Raw genomic sequence first — 22,255 nt, 5'->3', positions numbered from 1 at the left:
CATTTAGATTTGCCAGCTCATGGAGCTGCTGATGTCCAGAACTATAGGATTATTACATAAATGGTGTATATTTTCCCTGCTAGGCAACATGAATGGCTGCTGATCAAACTGGCTTGGAGCACAGACTGCTTTGTGTTGTAGAGCTGGGACCCAGCCACTGTGTTTCATTAGTTAGTAGTCTTCACTTTGAGGAACTACAGCAAGATAGGCAAAATTAGCAGTAACACATGTATACACACCCAACCAGCTCCTTAGCCTACTCAAGTGGCAGAGCTGCTGATTTTTTAAATATAGAGAATACAGAAGGCAAAAAAAATGAAAGAAAGTACTGAGGCTGTGACAGTGTGGCTCAGGTAAAAATAAGCACCAAGCTCTCTCAGGCTTTCCCAGCCTACCTTGCAGCAAATAATGAAATTATGAATATATTTTCTCGGCATCTAAAAGGTAATACTCCTTGATGCTTGCCCTGTACTTCCTCTTCTTGACTACTGGTGAAATATACCCTTTACTATGTATTGGAAATTATACAAATTAAACCATATATCTTTATTTGACAGAAATCTACATCATGCTAGATAGGCCAGACAGCAATGACTTCTGTACTTAAACAAGCACCTAAATTATGACTAAGTGCGTGCTATGAAGCATGAATTCCAGGGTTCAAGCTGGGGAACAAAGTTTTGCCACCTCAGTCACAAGTAGCATAAAGTGTTCAAATCTAATTTCAGTTTGCCTTCAGTGGCGTTCATGGAAACTGGTACTAAATCAGGATGTTTCTGTCCTCCTCTGACCTGTGTTATGTGTCTGATAAAACATCGCTGATGTATCCCGATCATGGAATTAAGAGCACTTCTTCCACTTCTGCAGCTATTGACTGGACAGTTCAGCATTCAATAAGGTAAGGCATTGATGGAGGATAAAGTAAATTGCTCCTTTTGCCGCAATGTGGGTGAATGTACCCAATCTCGCAACATCACAGAATTTAAAGAGGAATTAAGTCCTTGGTGTCGTTTCCTAGTCCTGGGTTTAGAAATGGCTTTTGCAGTAGCTCACAGCTACAACTTAGAAACTGGTTTTATTCTCACCTAGCAGAAAATCCTGTTTCTCCTCCTACGTATCACTGACATGATCGGTGGCTGAGGAAACACACAGAACAGCAATAAAACATGAGTCCTGCTGGGAAACCCCTGACGCATTGTTTTTGAAGCTCTCAGATACCACTGCAGTGAGCATAGTCACCGGAACGCAGCGTTCCCCCAGTGCTGGGAATGCAGATCCCCGTGCGCTCAAGAGTGCTGTTATGGAGTCTGATTCCTAAGGCTATGCAACAAATGGCATGCTTAAAGGGGAATGCAGTCTGAAGCTGTATCAATACACTCCCTCATCCCATTTTGCTGTTCCTGGGGCTATTTGCAATAGAATTAGGTTAGAACAAAATCCTGCTCTGCGTAGCTTCAATATTCTGGCTTCTTTATTACACAAAATCCAGATGAAATGGCTAGTAGTTTCAAAAATTCCAAGTGAAACCTGAACAAATGGTCATTTATTGTTACTGAGTACTGAACCATCCATCAGGCCATATTCAAACTTTGGAGTGTATGTTTGGAAACTTCTGTCCAACCCAAGTGGCCGTCTTATGTTGTTTTGCACTACTCAGGTTATTTGTGCTTGTTTTTCCATTTAACTCTTAACTGTCTGCTTCATTATGTTCCCTTTTGGGTCAAGAGTAATTTGAAATGACTGTGGCAACTGTTGACACATTTCCACTACATTTACAAGCAAAAAAAAAAAAGAAAAAAGTAATTACACAACCATTTCATGGAAGTCAATAAGGCCATTCTTGGCATGAAGTGTTACTTAGGACTAAAGATGGCAGATGTCTGCTTTAAGTCACAGCCTCCTATTAAATACTGCACCAGAATACTAAATATTGTAAATGTTAAAGCCTTGAATTTATAACAAGTTCATTATGGGAGCATTAATACTTTTACAACTGTAACCCCACAACAATATACACAGTATATTGAGTACTAAAGCTACAGTGCTGCAAATGTCAACTGGCTCATAAATAATATATACCAATTTCATATATACATGAATTTGATTACTTAGACTTCTCAAGTTTCACTGACATGCTGATTATTAGGTGCAACAGCGTGCCGGCTGAAAATATGTCCCAGTCCATCGTGGTCAAGCGGAGTTATAAATGACGTATTTTGAAAGACGTGAGCCAGGGTTCAGGAGACAAATTCCACTGCAAGCAGCTACAGTGGAGTCCGCGGGGCTCGCTGCCTTGGTGGGGTGGGATGCCCAGGGTGCAGGGGGTATTGGCCAGGTTTGCCCGTGCCCCGGGACGGGCAGTAGCACATGTATTGCAGTGTAATTCTGGGCCACAAGATGGCTCCAAGCACATACATTCAAGCCTAATAAATTTTCAGGCTGTATACTTGACACAATTTCATTAAATGCCAACTACTGAAATATGCTGATACATTAACGTTTAGAAGAACTGTTTAATTAGGCACAATCATGAGCCAATTGTAGGCACTTGTATAGTAACTAAACAGAAACGTTAACAATTTGCTTTTATAAATGTTTCTATATGATATCTAGGGCAATTAAGATGTGCATGGTTACATCGTGCTGATTGAGGTTTGTAATTCCTTTGAGCTTTGTCCTCTGAAGTTTCTTTTGTCCGTCAGAGTACCAGTAGGTACTTAGGAAAGAAATCGTCAGCAGTATATATGCAATAGCAGACAAGTCCACTGATGATGGGAACTTCCCAGCTGCCATATCCATCTATATAGACATGTACAGAATAAATAAAAAGGTCTCAGTCTTGACTCTGGTTTCCTTAACAAAATCCTCCATGACTTTGGAGTTACTCTAGTGCTAAATCTACAGCCAAGGGCTGTGCACTGCATCTGGGTGTGCAGTATAGATCAAACTGTCCAGTAAGACCAGCAGTGCTACTTAGGTTTCTCTAATGACCGGGACACTTCTTCCCCTAGTCAATCCTTATGAAGTTGTTGGAGGTTAGAACTAGAATAAAGTCTGTCTTTTCACCGACATATACTAATTTCTGAACCCTTAGCGGCACCCGAAGACATTTGTCCTATACTAGGCAAAGATTGCCGCTAAGAGCTAGAAACAGGTTTTGTTGGTGCAAATTAAATTTTTACATCTCATACAAAATTAATTTACCAAAATTAGCAAGCTGACCTGTAATAGGCTAATAACCTGTAATAGACAAAATCTCCTGAATTAAACTATTTAAACTATTTTGTGCTGGCAGTGTTCCACTACTCCATAAAATTCTTGACTCACATAAACTGGCAAAAGACAGGTAAAGTTCAAGCTCTTTGCTGCCACTCCCCTAGAAGAGAGCTCTGCCTGTACTTCAGTCTTGATTGCTCCAGATGTCAATCAGCACAAGGCAGTTACATCAGGGTAACTTTGTGAGAATGCATAGGGAATCCGGATATGTGGTGTGCAGAAGAGGAAGAGAAAATGAGGGCTTTTACCATGGTGACCTAGATTTAATTAGTCAAGGAGACATGACAAAGAATAAGAGAAGCAGTAAAAGAAAAAATTACTGACAGAAATAAAGACAGTATAAGAAAAGAGCTAAAATAGCCTTTCATTTATGTCTTTGAAAGAATAAGTAGATTTTTTTAATAGATTGCAATTGCTGAAGAATAAAAACCTACTCAACTGTCATGCCGGGCTTGATTTTAGTGATTGTTTGGCCAGCTGTTTTTGCTTAATCATCTGGTTGTCTACAGACTTAGGCAATGGGAAACTGGAAATTTTGTTCATCCAGACAATTCTTAGTGTATGAACTGAATGAATTTGATCCCACATCAGTTTTATGTCATGTGAACAAATCTGAGTATAAGCAACTCCAAAATGAAAGTTGGCTGCCAAGCTGTACCTGATTTTGCATCAGAACTATGAACAGTTGACAAAATTGTCAAGCTTTAGTCAACATCACTTGAATCATTCTTAAAACATGCAAAATTATTTCATATATATGTGTTGGGGTAAGACCCTTGCCTGGTTTCAGATCTTGTTCCAAACTCCTTATATGGGTTTACAAAGAATCAATGCCCCACCTTCTTTGTCCTACAAAAAACCTATATCACTTAGAGGTAGCACTAAACTTGAGCTATGTAGTAAGTGCTATCTAATACCTGTTTAAGATATAGTAATATGCTGGAGGCATAATTCTTACTTTCTAAAAGGAAAGGCTCTTCCTGAAAGTACACTCTTGGCTGACTTCAACACTAGCAGCGTCATCATGAGGAAATATAAACCAAAGTTTTCAGCTCTCAGATACTCCCCTTTATATATAAAGGTAATAATAACCAGTGATTTCATGGTTTCAACAGCGAGGCATTTTCTCAGTAGAAAGCCTCAGTAAAGTTATAAAGGGTAATAGAGATGGTGTTTGGCCCATAGACAGCATGATTGTTTCAGATATTCTACATAAACTCCTCTGTACGGTATCTTAAAATTTTAGGTTTGGCTTTCTTTCCTGGGGAATCTTTTAGATCTCAAGGAATCATAATTTCATTAGTAATAACAGTAATTACTGGTAGTAACTGTAGTTTGGTAGTAACACAAAATAATGGCCATTTTTCACTGTTAAATAACATGGTTCTGAAGTATGTGTGTAGATCTGACTTACCTAATGTAGTACAAACCTGTCACACAATCTTTCTCTGGGCAGTCAGCTAAAGCATTCTGTAGATGTGCTCTGTAGCAGAGAAATTAACAACAAAAAATATAGGCTAGTCATTTCTGGAATGAGGTCTAGTGATTAAGAAATGACTTATGCAGATTTAAGAGTTTCCCATGAGGTACTCATACATATACATAGACATTTTCTCAGAAATAAATTATGTGCTTATTTGTGTTCCAAATTTCTTATTCTCTTCATTTGTCATCATTTTGGTTTAGGTTAAATAACCTAAAATAGTGAATGGCAGACAGAAGAGGGCTATGGAACTACAACATTTTGGAAAAAGTTCAGGGAAGAAAAAGAAAAAGCTGTGGCTCTTGTTCACTGACTTATGTGAACCGGTCGCACCAGTTCAACTTAATGGAAGAGTTTCACATGGTTAATAATGTCACCACAGAATCAATGAGACTGACTTGGGCGGACGCCTAAATCTATACAAAGCCCTCTGGTTTTCATTAGGTGTTCAGGCACACAAAAAGGCCTGCCTGCACAGGATGAAGTCCTCAAGTCGCGCTTGTGTCCTCAGGCTGCCCACTGCTTTCAGTCTCACAGCCTCAGCAGGACTCTGACATCCCTCTTACTCACAGGGACAACACTTTTTGTGCAGTAGTTGAGTAGCACAGGGACATTGATACTGTCATTGTCCATTTGCTACCTCATTCGGGTAAAAGAGCTGACTGCACACATATGCCACCTAAACCCATGTGTAAGGTATACTCAGAGTGCAGCTCAATCAACTTCCACTGCATTCTGCTAACCCAGACAGAGTTAGGAAGTCTGAGAAAACTTTTACTTAAGAAATGGGCTAGTTTTACTGTGCAGATGGGCCCCAATCTTGCAAGTGCTGACCCTTACATACGTGATCCTTACAATGAAAACTTGGACTTCTGAAAAGTGCCTAGATCCACAAAATTCTTCTTTCAAAGAAAAAAAAAAGAAGAAAGTGACACAATTTAAAATACAGGAGATACTCCACTTTCATATGTTTCCAACTGACAGGTACACTTTGGGGATCTAAATAGCTCTTCCATTTGAAATTTATTTTAATTTCTGACATAATTTAATTTATGTGATTTTGTAAAAAACCACACCAAAGTATTTGTATTTATAGTCATAGATTAGACACTAATACTAAGCATTGAAAGAACAATAGAAGAAAAATGTACTTTGTCCAAAAAAGTTTGAAAACAGAGTGAGCATAATCACTACTTTAAATGATTCAAGAATGAACAAATGTAAAGTCCTAATAGAAAACATCCTTTGTTTTCTATCAGTGATAATAATGAGCTACTTTGTGAAATTTAGTTTTAAGTGGAATTTCTTGAGCAAGCACAATGATAGGAATTTTTCAGGATAATTTTGCTATGTTTCATTTTGGAGCTATATGACAGATTTCAATGTCCTGAACCAGTAGAAAGATTCCCATCAACTTCAATGGGGCTTAAATATGACTTACAATCTTCTACATTTTTGCAGTGATATGAACAACAGAGGTTGTTAAAAAGTATTAATCTGAATTGTGAAGTAACTGAACAATACTCTTTCTTTAAATTAATCCTGCTATCACTTCCCCTCCTGTAAACTATGAATTCTCCAACTGATGATGCATTCCTTAGGATCGAAATGTTTTTCTTCAACTTTTGAAACACTACCAGTGAATTTTCACTGTGAATTTTCACCAGTGAATTTTTTCTTCACCTGGGCAACCTGGGAATGCTTGATTTATCAATTTTTATAGGTAATACTTGTCTCTGATACAAACCCATAAAAAAATACATAGATGGAGATGGTAGCATTGTCTAACAAGCGTTTTGGTCCAGACCTGTGATTTTACTTTGACTAACCAGTGCGTGTAGCCACATAAGACTAAAAAAGTTAGACTTTTAAGAATCCTTTATACAGAATTAAAGCTATCACCAGCCCGTAAAACTCCATGGACTTACGAGCTTCAACAACTACAAGACCTAAGAATGGACCAGACAACATTATTTCTAGTGAGGTTTTTTTGTCCTTAAGATCCCAGAAGAGTTACAAGCTCTTAGGAAACAATCAGAAAAAACAGCTTCTGCAGTTTCAGTTGTTACTACCACTTAGGTTTTTGTCATGTCCCTTTTGCTGCAAGTTTGTTGTTTTCCACAGCTTTTTGATAGGATAGAGTTTATCTGCTTTGAGGGAAAAATCAGTCTTTTTTAAACTCAGTTTACCACGAGCTGCAAGGTTTTGCCCCAAGGCAGGTAAGAAGCACACGCACATCCTGCTGCATTGGCAAGGAGCTGTAACCTCCAGAAAAGCCGTATCAGCTATGCAGCTGTTTCTGCCTGTGAACATCTCCTTGTGGACTGAAAGTAGGCTGCAGGTGGCTCAGCCTTCCTTCTAAGTATACAGCTGAAGAAAGAATTCAAGTAGCTTTCTCCTTTCTGCTCCCCAACTGGAGTCAGTACAAATAGAGACTAATCCTTGTGAGAGAAAAACACTAAGAACCCTAGCTACCCACCTAAAAGGCTTGATAGCTACCCTCGATCTGAGTGGGATCAGTTCTCTCTCCTATGCAGTCACACCTGAGATGACCAGCATTGAGAGCACCTGCTGTGCCTGTTGTAGGGATGGGATGAATAGGAAACTGGGTTGTTCCCAGGGTCATTGTGGTTTGCTCTGCGAATCTGCTGCAGCACAGTGACTCTGCACTGCTCCTACTGCAGGGTTGTAGCTTATGCCACAATGTAGCCTGAAATCTGTTCCTTGCCAATTATCACTATAACTCATATTTGGTTTAAAAGTCAAAGCAAGTTTTGTTCAGCAGCCAGCTGCAAGCTGGGTCTAGTTTCAAAAAAATCAATCTGAAGTATTTATGCTTCATAAATCACCATCAGCTGATACATATTGGAGAATCAGAACACTGCAAGCAGACAGCTGCAGCAGAACAAATTTTGTTTAATTTCTAATTTATAACTAGTATTGTTTATTAGCTCTGCTGATAAGAGTTGTGTGATTCCAAGCGCTAGTACAAATCTGTGAGGAAAATCCCCTCTTCTGTAGCACAATAGTAGTGAAGGTACTGTAGCAAAGTCAAAGGGGCTGAAGGATCCACAGGCTAAGGCAACACAGTTGAAGAGATATATGCAATTCCAGGACAAAAATGAAAAGGGAAAAAAATGTGCGACTGCTTAACTCCTTCCCCTTGAAACACTATATACATGGCGTCTAGATGCTCAAGCAGAGCAAACACAGCTTACTCACTTCTGTCACCTGCCTCCTCCACAGTTTGTGTGGAACCGGTAACTGCAGTACAGACTGCCAGCTTTAGCTGATAGTCCCTGCAGCTCCTCATTTCATGACTGGCTTGATTCACGCAAATTATGAGGTTATTTCTGTAAGGAAGGGCTATTCATGAAACCAAAGATTTTTCTTTCGCACACCTAGCGACAATGTACATGCACACATTCAGTCATTGGGGGCACAAACTAGAGGAAGTACAAATATTTGACAATAGAAGACAAACCAATCGAGTGTCCTCAAAGGACGGGGATGTTGTTTACCACCACCACTAGCTTGGTGATGGAGATTTCACAATTTAGCTTTGTCTCCTGAAACAGAATCACATTTAAAAAAATTCAGAATATAAATAGTTGACCAAGCTGTCTTGAAAACTAGTGAAATAAGCCATACAAGGGAGAAAGATCTCATTTAAGTAACACTAACATTTGAAGTGTTCTCTCCAATGCCAGTCACACACCTGTGTTTTCTGGGCTTCAGTCACACTCCTTTCAACAAATTTAGCACTGGTGTAGTTATCTGTAGATAAGGTTAGTATGGAAGCTTATGCCTCCATTCTTCCACAAACATGGTCAATAAAAGCTTTACTACGTGTTAGTTGATTCAGAGTTCAAAGCTTCTATTTGATGCCTCGTGGATATATTAAGCAGATAGGTTTAATAAAGCCTCTCTGGCATTAATTCTCTAGCAATAATCATGTAGTAAAGTGAATTGGATCCCTACTGCAATACTGATGGTTGTTTTGTAACTATGTGCAGTATTAATAGCTATGAATGCTTTCCTGAAGGACATGCCTTCCAAGGCCACAAGAAAGCAGATAATTAAATACATTTAAATGTCAATTATTTTGCTGCATTTTGTGGCCTAAGGCTGAACAATAAAGATGTTCAGGATTAATCCCTCCATGCAGAGAGGAAGTTAAATGAACTCTGCAAAACTAGGCTAAAGCAATACAAGGATTAGGGTGGCTCAGAACTCGCCATTGGGAGGAACGGAGGATGGATTGGAGGAATCACAGGAGTAAACCAAGGCCATGGTTGTTTTCCTGCCTTTCTCCCATCCCAGCAACTTGCAGTCCCACTAACTACCTCCTCTGCCCGTTTGTTGAGCTGGGCTCAGCTCTGGGAACGAATGGACGCTGAACTAAATGCACATTTAGGCTATAATATCACATACTGGGCAGAAGCAGACAAAGCGAAGCAGGAGTGACATGCTGGGTTATTTGCATTAACAATAAGTTGTAGGGTTTAAAATGGCAGGAATGTCTAAATGGGTGGAAAGCTTGTTATATACATACTGCAGGAAGTATTCAAACGCTGTTAATCCCTTGTGCAAAGATTAAGTAAACGTGCCAAGCTCAGTGTCAGCATGAGTGGTCTGGTCCGTTGCACAAAAGACCAGCAGTTTAAGTCTTCGTGAACAGCCGCTGTATGTGTGCCTAGTGGTGCTACCCCCCGGTTTTGGGGGCTTTTTTTTTTTTTTTTTTTTTGCTCCATCTTTTCGGGAGCGCGGCGTGTCATTACGAAACCAGAGCCGAACACAGAAACGCCAGCCCCGCTCCTCACCGGAGCCGGACGGTACCCAGGAGGTCTGAAATCCAGCACGTTGCAGGGCTGTGCCACGGGACGCCGTGTCAGCCCTTTGCGCTGACGGCCAGCGGGTTAATTTCTTCCCAGCTAAGGACGAGGGAGCGTTGCGTTAAAGCTGACAGAAAAAGCCCTCTCCGCGCCGCACCGAAGGGCTCCCGGGAGCCCTCCTCAGCGTTAGGCGGGGGCAGAAGCCCAGAGCCGCCTCGAAGGGCCGCCCCTAGGCCGGCGGGACCCGGGCCCGGTGGCGCAGAGGGGTCCCGAGGGGCCGGGCGGGACGGCGCGGCAGCGGCTCCGGCTCGGCAGCGCCGCGGGGGCGGGGAGGGGAAGGAAGGGAGGGAGGGGAAATCCCCAGGATCCCCCCCCCCGGCCCCCGCGTGGGGAGACACGGCGTTAGTCACCGGGACCCTCCCCCTGTGCCGGCGCTCGGCTCCGCCGCGTTCAGCGGCCGTGTCAGCCCGGCGGTAGCACCGCTCCTCGCTTCCCGCGCAGCCGACGGGACGCGGCGCCTCCGTGAGGAGCGGGCAGCCGCCGAGGCTGAGGCGGGGGTCGGGGGGTGTGCGTGTGTGTGTGGGATGGAGGGACCCCGGCTGCACCTCGCGGGGCTCTGCGCGGCGGCCGCCCTCCCTCAGGGCGGCGGGGCGGGCTGCCGGCGGGCGGCGTGAGGCGGCAGAGTTGCCCCGGGTGTCGTCGTCGTCGTCGTCCCCCCCCGCCCCGCGCGGGGAATGAGAGGCGGCGCTGCGGGGCTGCCGGAGCCCGCCGGGACCCACCATGCGGGAGCTGGCGATCGAGATCGGCATACGGGTCCTGCTCTTCGGGGTCTTCGTGTGAGTACCCGCCGGACAGCGGGAGGGGAGGCGGCGGGGGGGGGGGGGCACACGGCTCCAAGCGGGTGACCGCTGAGACCGCCTCAACTTTCCTTCGTCGCCCGCGGCCGCTCTGGTGCCCGAGTCTTTCCTCACAGCCGGGCGCGGTGTCCGGATCGCCGGGCCGGGGGAAGTGCGGGGTGAGGCGGGGTGGGGGCACGGGCTGACGGCGGTTAACCGCCCCGCAGCCCCTGAGGGAGAGCCGCCCGCCGGCGGGCTCTGGCGGTGAGGCGGGGGCCCCGCGGCGGGGGAGCCCCCTCCCAGGCTGCCGCCGGCCCTCTCGGGAGCCCGGAGCGAGGCGGGGAGGGCTGCCGCCGTTCCCCCCCGTCCGGGGTTGGGGAAGGAATTTTTCCCCGGGGTGAGTCGTTGCAGGGGCAGCGGGGAGCCCCCTCTCTGCCCTGGGATTTTGCCGAAGACCTGCGGGAAATTTTTTTTTGTCGGAGAAACTACTGTTTGCGAGAGAAGCGTGCAAAAAGCAAGCAACCAACCAAAAAACCCCCAAACCTAAAACCTGCTGCTGGTTTCGTTTGGACGATTATAGTTGCTGCTGTAAGGTCTCATCTGCCGAGGCTGTAAATGCACCTCAACAGCTGGCTTGCAGCAGCGGGAACCCGCAGTGAGTGAGCTCTGGGGCAGGCACCCTCGGCGGGAGAGCTACAGCTTGGAGCCGAGGAAGGACCTCAGGCTGAACGTGAGATGTAATGGATCGTAGCCGGGTTTGAGAAGCATATCCGCACGCTGGTGTGTAGGAAGGAAAGTCATGACAATCGGGTTGCCGAAAGATGTGCAGCTATCGCTGCAGGAACACTCTTTGCCTTCTTTAGGAGGAGGCTGTTAGGTATTATTTTGCTCTGCGTACTTCAGGCAGGCTTCCCCCTTTTCTTTTCAGGGCTGTACCTGTTTCTTCGTCCTGGCAGTTTGTGTTCTCCATGCATTTGAACAATGAAAAGTTCCACTCTTCATATAAGTTTGCATTTCAGTTGCTTAGCGTTTGAGTATTCTCAATCTTTGTGATCTCTCAGAAGTATCACAGAAACTGGATCGATTCTGATACTGTTTACTTGTTTGTCTACTTAACGATGGATGCTGTTGGTCGCAGGTGCAGGCAGTAATAGTGTAGGGCATCTGTTAAGCCGTGATACTGACTTACAGCTGGTGATACTGGGATGCTTTGATGCCATTCCTTTGTGATCCTCTCATGGTTAATGAGCGATTTACTGGTATTTGAGTTTTTTCCCGGTGCTCATTTTGCTTGAATATTGATGCAAATCTTTTGATTTGCAACATGTTTGGTAAGTGTAATCCACTTCATTTTAGGATAAACTTTGATACCTTCAAAAATCTGTAAGGTACCTTTGATACCTTTCAGTTCAGTTGCATCTTACTTTGAAAGTAGACCTGTTCCTCTCAGCAGAACTCTTTTCTGGAATATATGGAATTACAAGGTGAGCAAAGACCTCAGAATCTGATGCTGCATCAGAACCTTTCTCTTCATTACGATTGTGTGTGTAATTCATCACTTGCACCCTGCAGTAAGAGATCTCTTCATATAACTTATTACCATGTAATGTAATCATGACCCATTATAAGTAGTAATTTCTTGGTTATGCTTGTTTTCTGTCTTCATTGCCTCTCTTAAAAGATTCTGTAATTTTCACTATTCTTTATGCTGTTGTTCTAAAATCAGCTGAGGGGTGGCTAAAGGAAAAGCTTTTGGTAGAGTTGCCATAATGGCAAATGCCTGTGCAAGCACTTCTCCCATTTTCAGATAGCTCAGCTCCTGCCTTCTTGGAATTCTGGGGAATAATTCTGACACTGTAATAGGTCATTTAGAGCAGTCATTGACATCTAAAAGTACTGAACACCATAGTGTTCTATATCCAGGTTGGTGCTTAGTTTCATGAAGAACTGCACTTTATTTGCCTGTAATGGTTGCAAGAATATAATCTTTAGGTAGTCCAGAAGAATAATTTTTGTATTCAGATAATCTTAACACCAAATTAATCTTTTGCTATTGAAATAGTATTCAGTATTTGTCTTAGTTTTTCTAAAGAGGCAATTATAAAAGTTTCAAAATACGAGTGTTTTAGGGGCTTAAATACTGTGTTTTCTGTGGTTTTGTAGGCAGAAGGGTAAGGCTTTTATGGAGTGTTGACTGAAATATCTCTTCAACAATGAACAATTACTGGTGAATTTGGAAGCCCTGGAACTGGAATCCATGCAGCAGCAATGTAAGGTCTACTGCAGAACCTATTTCTAGGAATGAAAAGGGTGTACAGTTCCCACCTCCCTTGGAAAGGAATGCCATTAACATCAATGATTTGAGGCTAGTAGCTCTGAGATCATCTCTGTTGTGAACGCCAGCTGTGACATAGATATTTGCCCACCAGGAACTGGACTGAAGAGAATTAGTTCATTCTGAAAAGGTATTGATGACTTTGGGTCACTATCTACCTTTGTAGTGTTAAAAGTCTGACCTTGAAGGTAATGGTTCCATAGCTGTTTGCCAATCATGAACCATCTGTGCCTCCCAGATGTCTCTTTAGCATCAACCTACTGATTAATATAACTCAGAGTAATATACTGGCATATTTTGTACCATAAAATGCAAAAGAAAAAGTTGCATATTCCATGTTGTAGTTTAGCTTGGTGATAAATGTCATTTCATAAAAATGGAGGTGTGAAAACTTATGTTGATGATTGCTGAAATTGAGTGTATTGCCAATTTGAATGTATTTTACAGCAACAACAGCCATATTTTCTATACTTAAGACTGGCAACCTTTTTTTCCCCCCAGTTACCATAATTATCAACTTTAGTCATCCCACCAAAGGCAAAAATCTATACTTGTTATTTAAGATCTCTCCTATCATGCAAATGAACACAAGTAATACACTTTGTTGATGGTTGCGTATTGGTTTGGATTTATTCAACAGACATTCAGGGAGGATAATGATGACAGGTGACTCACTTCTAGATGTTGTGTTCTTAGCAATTACTAAGTGTTCACTTAGCAATTAAAGACTGGTTTAGGTATTGAAATTAAGCAACTCAAGCTTCTGTGTGTTCACAAAGATCTGTGCTGAAGGGCATTTTAGCCCTTAGGATTTACTACTGTTGAAGGAAGGATTAGTTAGGAGAGATTTATTAGAACTACAGCTGCCTGAAATTCAGAAGTAGGAGTTGAAAAAAAAAAAAACAACCAAAACCCAAACACAACTGTTGGCAGTCAAAAACATGCTTGATGCACACTTTACTGGAAAGGTAAATAGATGTTCTTTTAGTACCTACAGCAAAATAGCTCTTGAGCCGCAAGTTACAAACTGCAAGGAGAATAGTGATATTTCTGTTCTGCCCTACAATTTTTCCCAGTTCCTTAACATCAACAAATTCATTTTTTTTTCAGTTTTCAAAATATTTAGCCTTACACCTTTTGACTGGGCTGAACTGATCCTAATGAGCGTAGGTGGTTTGCTACTTACTAGGCAAAGAACATTCTCACGCTATAATATGACCATTACATTGTTACTGCATTACGCAGTTTCAATTATTTTTCAATTAAACATTGACTTTAATCAATTCTCACTTCGTATTTTTTGTTTGTTTAGTTTTTTATTTATTAAGATATATCTGATTACAGAACTGGATTTTTTTTAAAGTGATATTTTTCATGTAAGGTCTCAGAAGTAGAAATGGTCTGTTGTTTAATATAACAACTGTTAGCGTGTACTTTGTTTATAGAAGAAATCAAACACTAATTTGAAGAATGATTGAATTAGGGTCTTGCATCTCTGTTTTCTTCATTTTGTACTTATTCCTATGACCTGCAGTATCTTAAGATGCCTGACTAATGCTAAAGCATGTTACACGTGGCCAGTCTTTCATCTGCTCCATGTGGGCAGTGGCATTTGTTGCTTACTGAGTGCTTGATGAAAGCAAATTGTTTTGACCGACTTGGTTTTATTGAGTTAAGGCAATTGTAAAAAGATCTGTGAGCAAGTCTGGTATTTGTATACAGGAGTGATGCCCTTAAAACAATGTTCTTCATCTGTCCTAAAAAGAATTCGTTGAGTGGTAGCTCAGAGTGTGCCTGTAATTGCCAGTAGGGATGTCTTAGTTTCTTAGGAAAATACATGTTGTTCTGCTTTAGGTGTCTCCTACAAGGAAAACTTTTTCATCTCTTTCAGAAGTTTCGGAAGACCACATCATTGTCTTGGTAGGAAGATAGAAGAATTTGCATGTGTTGTAGTATATTTAGCCCAATGACTTGTCAACAGCATATCGCTGATGTTTCTAGAGCTGTCTAATTGATTTAAAAGACAGTCTTTCAAGGATTGCTTCATCAAACCTTGAGCTCTTCAGTGAGTGTGATGTGATTAAAATATAAATGTCATTCAGAGTAATTGGATATCTTCCCTACAGCACAGTCTCATTAGCAGCCTCCCTTGGGAATAAATGTTTATCTGCAGGCTAACATACGTATATATTACACACATGTGAGTGTACAGTATCGTAATGCTGACATCTTTTCATGTGTGTGCCATGTTCGGACTCTGGTTTAAAAAAATAAAAGCTGATTCTGTGCATGTTGGGTTTCTTACAAGTTTACAATATTAAGATTTTAATCAAGTTATGAATATGCATGAAATGATTTAGTGTGGAAAGCTCTTTCAAGTAGCTTTCTTTGTCATGGGTTGTGATCTTCTGGATATTCTGCATATGTTGCCTTCATAAATGATACTATGTATTGTCTTGTTAACACAGACAGAAAATCAATTAGCTGAGGAAATTCCACAATGCTGCACTCTGCTTTACTTTTCTCACAGTTCGCACTTGCCTTTTCTCTGTCATATCTACCAGATTTTTGGAGGATAGACTGAGCTGAAAATCATGAGCAGTTGGAGATCTGTAGGTAATATCAGCAAAATGGTATTGAGAAGAAATAGCCATTCTGAGATGTTAAGATTTATTTCCTCATGCTGACACAGATGCTGCCAAATTACACAAATCAGTTGGACCAAGATTTCAAAGCACCTTTTAAGCCTAGGCTCTCTAGCTGAACATTTCAAAGCGAAGTAGGTATTTGGCCACATGAGCTTCTTAGTCTTTCTGTGTCCTACATACTCGATTTGTGTCCTACATTCTCGATTTAAGTATCCCATAATCTGACTTTGTTTGGAACCTGATTTTTGGCTTCTGATCTTGAAAGTCTTGGACTTCATTCCTCTGTACCCTAATTTCTCATCAAGAAAGGGAGAGTAATACTTCTTTTTCTCACCCTTTGTTCATTTAAGTGATAAATTCTTTGTTGTGAGGTATGTGGACAGTAGCCAAACTCATTGAATGTTGAATATGCTTGGAGCTTTTTCAGTGTTAGTTTCACAAATAGTAATGATAATAGGAAGTGAGAACATCAACATGTTTGATTACTAAGCTGTTTAAAAATAGGTACTGTAGTGTAAACCATAATTTTGATGATACTAAAATGAGGGAAAGATTTAGTTTCGTGGCCCAGGTTGAAGTCTAGTTCACTGAGTAGGGTTAACGAACAGTTAAGGGAAAGCCCTGCTATAAAAAAAACCTTAGCCTCTCTGGTGCTTAGGATCTGAGAACATATATCAAAGGTTGCATATTGAGCTTCAGTGGCAAGCAACAGACTTGTTCCAGTGCTCAGCAGAGTCTGTTATACCTTTGAAGTGATGGAAGAATTAGAATGCCATGGAGCTTCTGTAGCTCGCTGAATGCAGCTGATACATCACAAAGTAACCCAAATTTTAACTTTGCTCAGCTCTGCATCCTTGAGAGGTTACTGCAAAAACAGAAGGCCATAAATACCTATTATACCTTGTGTAATATGAAGCACACAACAAAACGACCGTGTGCCTGTCCTAATATCTATGAAATATCACCGAGCTAACAGAGACACTTGGTACTTGCTGTTCCACTGAGCTGAAGCTTCTGTTTCCATTGTTTTCTTATTTTATTTATTGAAACTAGGGTAGGATTTTACTGACTTAGATAACAGCTATTCAGGAGAAAGCACACCTGAATTTTGTGCAGACTTTGGTCTGTGCAAAAGATAGACTATTTTACAGCCTGTTGTATCAATACTTTTAGATTGTGGAACTAAGTTTATTTCATTTGTCTTCCCTGAGTCCCAGGGCGGGGAAGGGGGATTTAAAGGCAGGAATTCTAATTGTCCTGTTAATAAGATGGGATTTACAGTTGATATCCATGGCTAAACTCACAGCTGAACACATGCTAAAAAAGGATGTTATTGTAAACGCCAAAGCATCTGCTCCAGATTTTTGAGGAGTAAATGGTGACTTTGTGTCTCTTCTCATTGAATCCTATTTACTCGCTGACTTTGGCAGTTTGTATTTATTTTCTCCCAGCCCTGATTGAGGATGTTTTATAGTGAGAATGCTACTAAGACTGACAGGTTTTTTGTGAGGGAAACTTCTCTTCAAAAAAATTGATTCCTATACTTTGATGTAAGCACAGTCAAGCTGTGGCAGAACTGTGTTTCTTATGGCAAAGACTTTAATAAAAAGTACGTTCTTATTGCTGAGAATGCACTCGTAGCTGGTACAGTAAACCAAGATATTTATAGTCTCCCAATCTGTTGGTGACTTTGAAAAGTGAGTACTCAGAAATAGTTGGCAGAATTATTGATGCTAAAAGTGGATTAAGGATTACACTTAGTGTGTCTTGTAACGTTTTCTGTAGTAAGCACTGTACTGGTACTGAACAGGCAACGTTTGAGTGCCGCATCTATATTGACAAGGATTAGTGGACAAAGAGAAAGCTAAAGACAACACCTATGTCCCTAGTTAAAGTATTGGTTGTGATCCACTAATGAACATCGGGCACTTCCACTTTAATGATTAAAGAAAGCTTCACTGATTCCTGAATAACTGCTTTCAGATGATCCAATTAGATTGTCTTCATAGAAGAGACAAAGGTGTCATCAGATGTGGCACTTGAACTAAGCTTTTCACCCTTATATGGGTTTTAAGGTACTTTCCGTTCATGTTTTTCCCTTGCCTTGTAAATGGTAAATTTGTGATCATTGGACCACAAGTCGTTGCTGTGCAAGAAGCTCTGACTGATCTATATGATTCTGCAGAAAACTGGATTAGGAAAGTTTCTTTGTTGTGAATGAGGTTCCTACAGTCACTGTATATTGTATTTGTTTATTTCTCTGCATTACAAAACACTTTTAGCTTTTACTATCCAAATGGCTAAATATTTTCCTTGTTAAAATACCACTGAATTTTAATTAAAATAGCATATAGATAAAATGCAGTAAGTGGGAATTGTTTTGCTATAAGCTAGAGTAATAGGGTTTACAAGTGGTGTTTTCATAAGTGACTGATTAAGATTACTTATGTACATGAATTTCAGAGAGTTGGGGAGGAGTGAGAAGGATGGTGAGAGGGGTATAGAAAACATCTTTTCTGAGAAAAGATAGAAATGATTGAACTGTTTAATCTAGAAATCTGGGAGACGTGGCAGTGATCTTGACATGTAAGCAGCTGCTATAAAGATGTATGAAGAAGGCAAGCTGCTCTTCACGTCTTTGGGAAATGTACAGAAAGGGAAGATTTTTAAACTTGTAGCAAGGGAAACTTAGGCTGAGTGTGGGGAAATACAACCTAATTGTAAGGACTTTTGAGTGCTGTGATAGGTTGCCTGAGGCATATGTAGAATCTCCACCGATGGAAATTTTAAAAAGCAACTTACACAAAAGTATCTTGGGAGTATTTTACATAAAGTTTTGCTTTGCTGCACGGCTGCGAGGAGACAGACTAGCTGGCCTTGTAAACTGGCACAAATCAGCTTAGTAGACTGAGCTTTATGCTGCCTGAGAGTGTCCCGGTGTGCAGAGAAACGTTGAAAGCCACTAAAGCAAAATTTCTTGTAAGAGATTTTTGGCTCATGTTGATGGGCAGAAAAGGAATCAGTGTTAACCAATTCAAAGTTACTTGGAGAATACTTCAGCAAAGACTGAGCAGATCCCGGAGGTAATCCCTTCTGGCTGGAGGACAGTGCCATGCCAGTTATCACGTTCTAAATATTCTGCATTGATGAGATTGTGGGGGAAATGAAATCCTAGATTAGGTGAAATGTTTCACTCTGCAATCTTGCAGTTCAACATTTTACTCTATTTTGAGTGAAAAGTTTTACTACTACTTTAGAATTTATAATGGAGGTGTAAATGTCAGCTCAGAAATATTTCAACTTTGAAGGATTTGTGGCACCCTGCCAAGTGTTGTGAAGCCTTGCAAATCAAAAACAACAGAGGAGAGTATCATTTGATATAAAGTGTTATATTTTCATTAGCTGCCAATTTGCACTAATGGGAGAACAGATCTAATAGCCTGACTGTACTCTCGTAGCCTGCAGAGAGGCCATTAATAATTCCATTCATCTAGTGTCCAAGATGCTTTACAGGCATGTGACTATTGCTATTGGACTTCAGTGAGTGCTACAAAATGTTAAAAGTCATGTTCCTATTCCCCGTTACTATATCTTTATAGCTTTTTTTTTTTTTTTTAAAAAAAATCATTATTAATGCTCTGGAACATGTAGTTATTCACACAAATGTTTCTGGATTGAGTGATTTTAATATAGTTGGATTTGATTGTGAATATCATTATGCAGGTCTCTTATTCCCAGAGAATAATGAAGTCATTGCATTCAGCAACTACGAAGGAAAAACTGGAACAAAATAGCATGCAAATTTGTATTACATGTAGTAAATAACTTGGCCAAAAAAAGTGTCTCTTTATTAATACTGAAGTGTTTTACTTTAAAATGTGCATTTTTAAATGCATTTTTTATTAAAATTAGTTTAATGGATCCTCAAACAAAATATTTCACTTCAGTTTGGGTTAAAATGATACATCCCTGCTTGACCAAAAGTTGTTTTAATTTCAAATAAAGAAACTCTTGATTGAGCCTTCTAGACTGGGCCATAGAATTTCTCCCCTCCGTCACTTCCTTACCAGCTCCGGAGTTTTTAGTGCGAAAAAACGGTCTGAGAATGTGTTTTGCCACTTAGCTCTAGTTGTGGAGAATTTGTTTGATACTACTTAATCCTCACTTTTATTCAGCCTATAGCCCTCAGGTACAGCATTATGTGGGGATAGGCTTCACTGCCATACAGGTCCTCTTTCAAGATCATGTCTCTGTCTATCCATCATATGTTTAAAGGGAACAGTGGTGCATAGTGAATGGGATACAAATCATAAATGTTCACATAATAAACACTCTAGACTATATATTACTTGGCAGCAAATTATCAAGTTGTGTTCATATTATTAAAATTCAGGTTCTGGCGAAAAGCTGAGTGAGTGAGAAAGAAAATTTCTTGTGTAGAAGTGGTAGGTTTTTGATATGGGGCTTTTGAAGAGATTGGGTGGGGGGCAGTGGCTGAAGGGAGACAAGAGCCTGCAGCATGGAGGAACATATTAATGTGTTGCAGACACTGCTCCTGAATAAGCTGCTAGGGCCAAGCTGATGCTTCCAACTGATAAGATCTTGCTTGGAACAAGGTTTAAAAGAGCTATCTCAGGAGGAAAAGGGGTGAGAAGCATTGAAGTAACAGTGAGCTCCAAAGGACTTCTGGAGAAGGAGTGATGCAGGGACAGAAATAACTGAGAGGGAGAGCTTTGGTCACTAAGAGAAACTCAGCATCTTTGTGACTTTAATCCCTGACTTTCATTTCAGGTCCAAACCTATAGTCAATAGGAGTGTGGCATGCAGGTATGAAAACAGAAGAAGCTTTATCAGACTACTCAGCTCAGTCAAACTGCTATGCAGCTAGGATAGTTGTCCAAGGAACTGTTGAGAGTTGTTTGGCTGAAAACAGCTTGAGATGTAATAAAAACAAGCATTAAAAAACATAAAAAGCAAAATTTTGACTGTCTGTAGTGTGTTTTCGTTCATTATTGATACGTGCTTAGGTGATTTAAGCCTGTAATATGAATTCTGTTTTTCACTTTAGAATAATGTACAACTACCACCTTTGAAACTTCTAAGGGCTACATCAGTGTTCATATACTGATGATTTCCTCTCTAATCCCTCCTCCCCAAACAAACACACACATGAAAATGGCTTTTGTGAAATAGCTTACATCATAGGGTATATTTAATAAAAATAGAGCAGAGAGGCAACAATTAATACCATAAATCATGCTTTTTATTAACTAAAATGAGAGATAATGCAATGAAAACAGTAGCCAATAGTTTTCACTTTGTTGGTATCTGTTATTTCTGTAAGACTATCACTGTTGATTATCTCTGTTACAGTAGCGCAGCTGTACTGGATTGCCTGTATTGTATATTGACATAGTAAGTAGCAGCTCTGACCTGCTTGCCTTGTGCTTGAAGTGCACCACTGCTCCATGTGTGCAGGGATCACAAGAACTGAACTGCTTCAAGAGCAGCTAACTGCCAAAACAAATATCTTTTTGTTTCAGAATGGTTTATTTTGTATTCTGCTGACCAGAAAGCAAAAGATGCAAAGGTAACCTTCAATATTAGGTCAAAGAAAGTTTTAAAAATGTAAACCAAGCCAAAATATGTCCATTTGACTCACTTTGCAGTGTTTTTTTCCTGTGTCCGTATAGCCACTCATGTCTTCTGCTCTTCTGTTCAAAGCTGCAATGCAGCATGACCAACTGTTCCCTCTTTCTTCCTTTCACTTTGCTCATTTCCAAATATTCTGCTTCTGTAAGAAATGATGATGAAAAGGTTGTATCTAAGCTAGTTAAGTAGCTTAATGCCTGGATACCTATTTTTATTCTCATTAAATGGGAGTTTTCTAGATTTAGTCACTTCATACTGGCAATTGATACTCAGCGATACTTGGTGCTACTTGCATTCAAAGTGCTCAGCCCATGAGCAAGGAGAATATATGGATTGGAAGTTTTTGGATTCTTTCAGGCGCAGAAGAACAACTGGCTGGCTATGTTAATTGCTTGTTCTTGTGCTGTTTATGCATGCTCAGATAATCCTTTCCCTTTCCTCTTAGGTTTAGTATGACTGAAATAATGTCACAGGAAGGAAATGGTTTACCCAGAGAGTTCAAATGCCAGGGACTGAGAAAGCAGTAGAGGGTATAATTTAGGTACTAAGGCAACTAACTTTAGGTTCTAAAACTCCAGGCTATTCTCTTTTTTTTCAGCATTGTGAAAAGATTGCTGGTTCACTATTTCATATTAGGTGTTCTGAGAACATTTGCCTATCATTTACGAATTATTTCATAAGCTGCAGGACTCATGTTATGAATCTACATTGCTGTTAGTTCAAAATCTGAGCTTTTAAATGAGCCCAGACTCCCCAGCTGTTGCCTCCTTGATGATTCATTTAATTCATATTGTTTTTGAATTTGGACCAAACAAGGAAGAAAAAAATTGAGCAGAGGGGTTGGGTCTGATTTTAACCTCCTTCTGTTCATATGTATATTCCATGTGGGTACATGCGGCTCAAGTCAAGTGCTGTAGCAGACTTGAGCCTAATCTCAGGCACAACTGATGAAGCCTTTATAAATACAACCCCAGATGCTATATCAGAGAAGGGTCCAGTGGCTCAGTAATCATTGAGAGACACTGACAGGCACAGACTCCATCCTCTAGTTAGACGTATTCTGTTTAAAGAACATCTCGCATTGCGGTTGGCTTTGTTGGCCCAGTAACAGTACGGCTCACCCTGACTGGGGTGCAGTGCTAGCTGCAAGGAGAGTAAAGAGGGTGGCCATTCATCTTTGGAAGAAGTCA

General features: G+C 40.9%; 1 protein-coding gene across 3 annotated transcripts in view; it reads left to right on the top strand.

The window, feature by feature from the left end:
* Positions 1–9,713: 9,713 nt before the first annotated feature.
* The window catches only part of PLPP4 (phospholipid phosphatase 4), a 66,990-nt gene continuing 54,448 nt past the window's right edge, over positions 9,714–22,255 (top strand). Inside the window, exons 1-2 of one of the 3 annotated variants that reach the window (XM_030031084.1) lie at positions 9,714–10,430; positions 14,620–14,830. Coding sequence is in view for 1 of the 3 variants with exons in the window: in XM_030031083.1 (XP_029886943.1) it covers positions 10,375–10,430 (56 nt within the window). In the remaining 2 variants the exon portion in view is untranslated. Of the gene's footprint in view, positions 10,431–14,619; positions 14,831–17,402; positions 17,489–22,255 lie in introns of those variants that run through there. The other 2 variants (XM_030031083.1, XM_030031085.1) reach the window with 2 other exon arrangements.

The sequence above is a fragment of the Aquila chrysaetos genome, chromosome 11 (assembly GCF_900496995.4).
Source record: "Aquila chrysaetos chrysaetos chromosome 11, bAquChr1.4, whole genome shotgun sequence".
In the NCBI taxonomy this organism is placed as follows: domain Eukaryota; kingdom Metazoa; phylum Chordata; class Aves; order Accipitriformes; family Accipitridae; genus Aquila; species Aquila chrysaetos.
The sequence above is the reverse complement of the archived record's forward strand: the minus strand, read 5'-3'. Positions and strand labels throughout refer to the sequence as shown.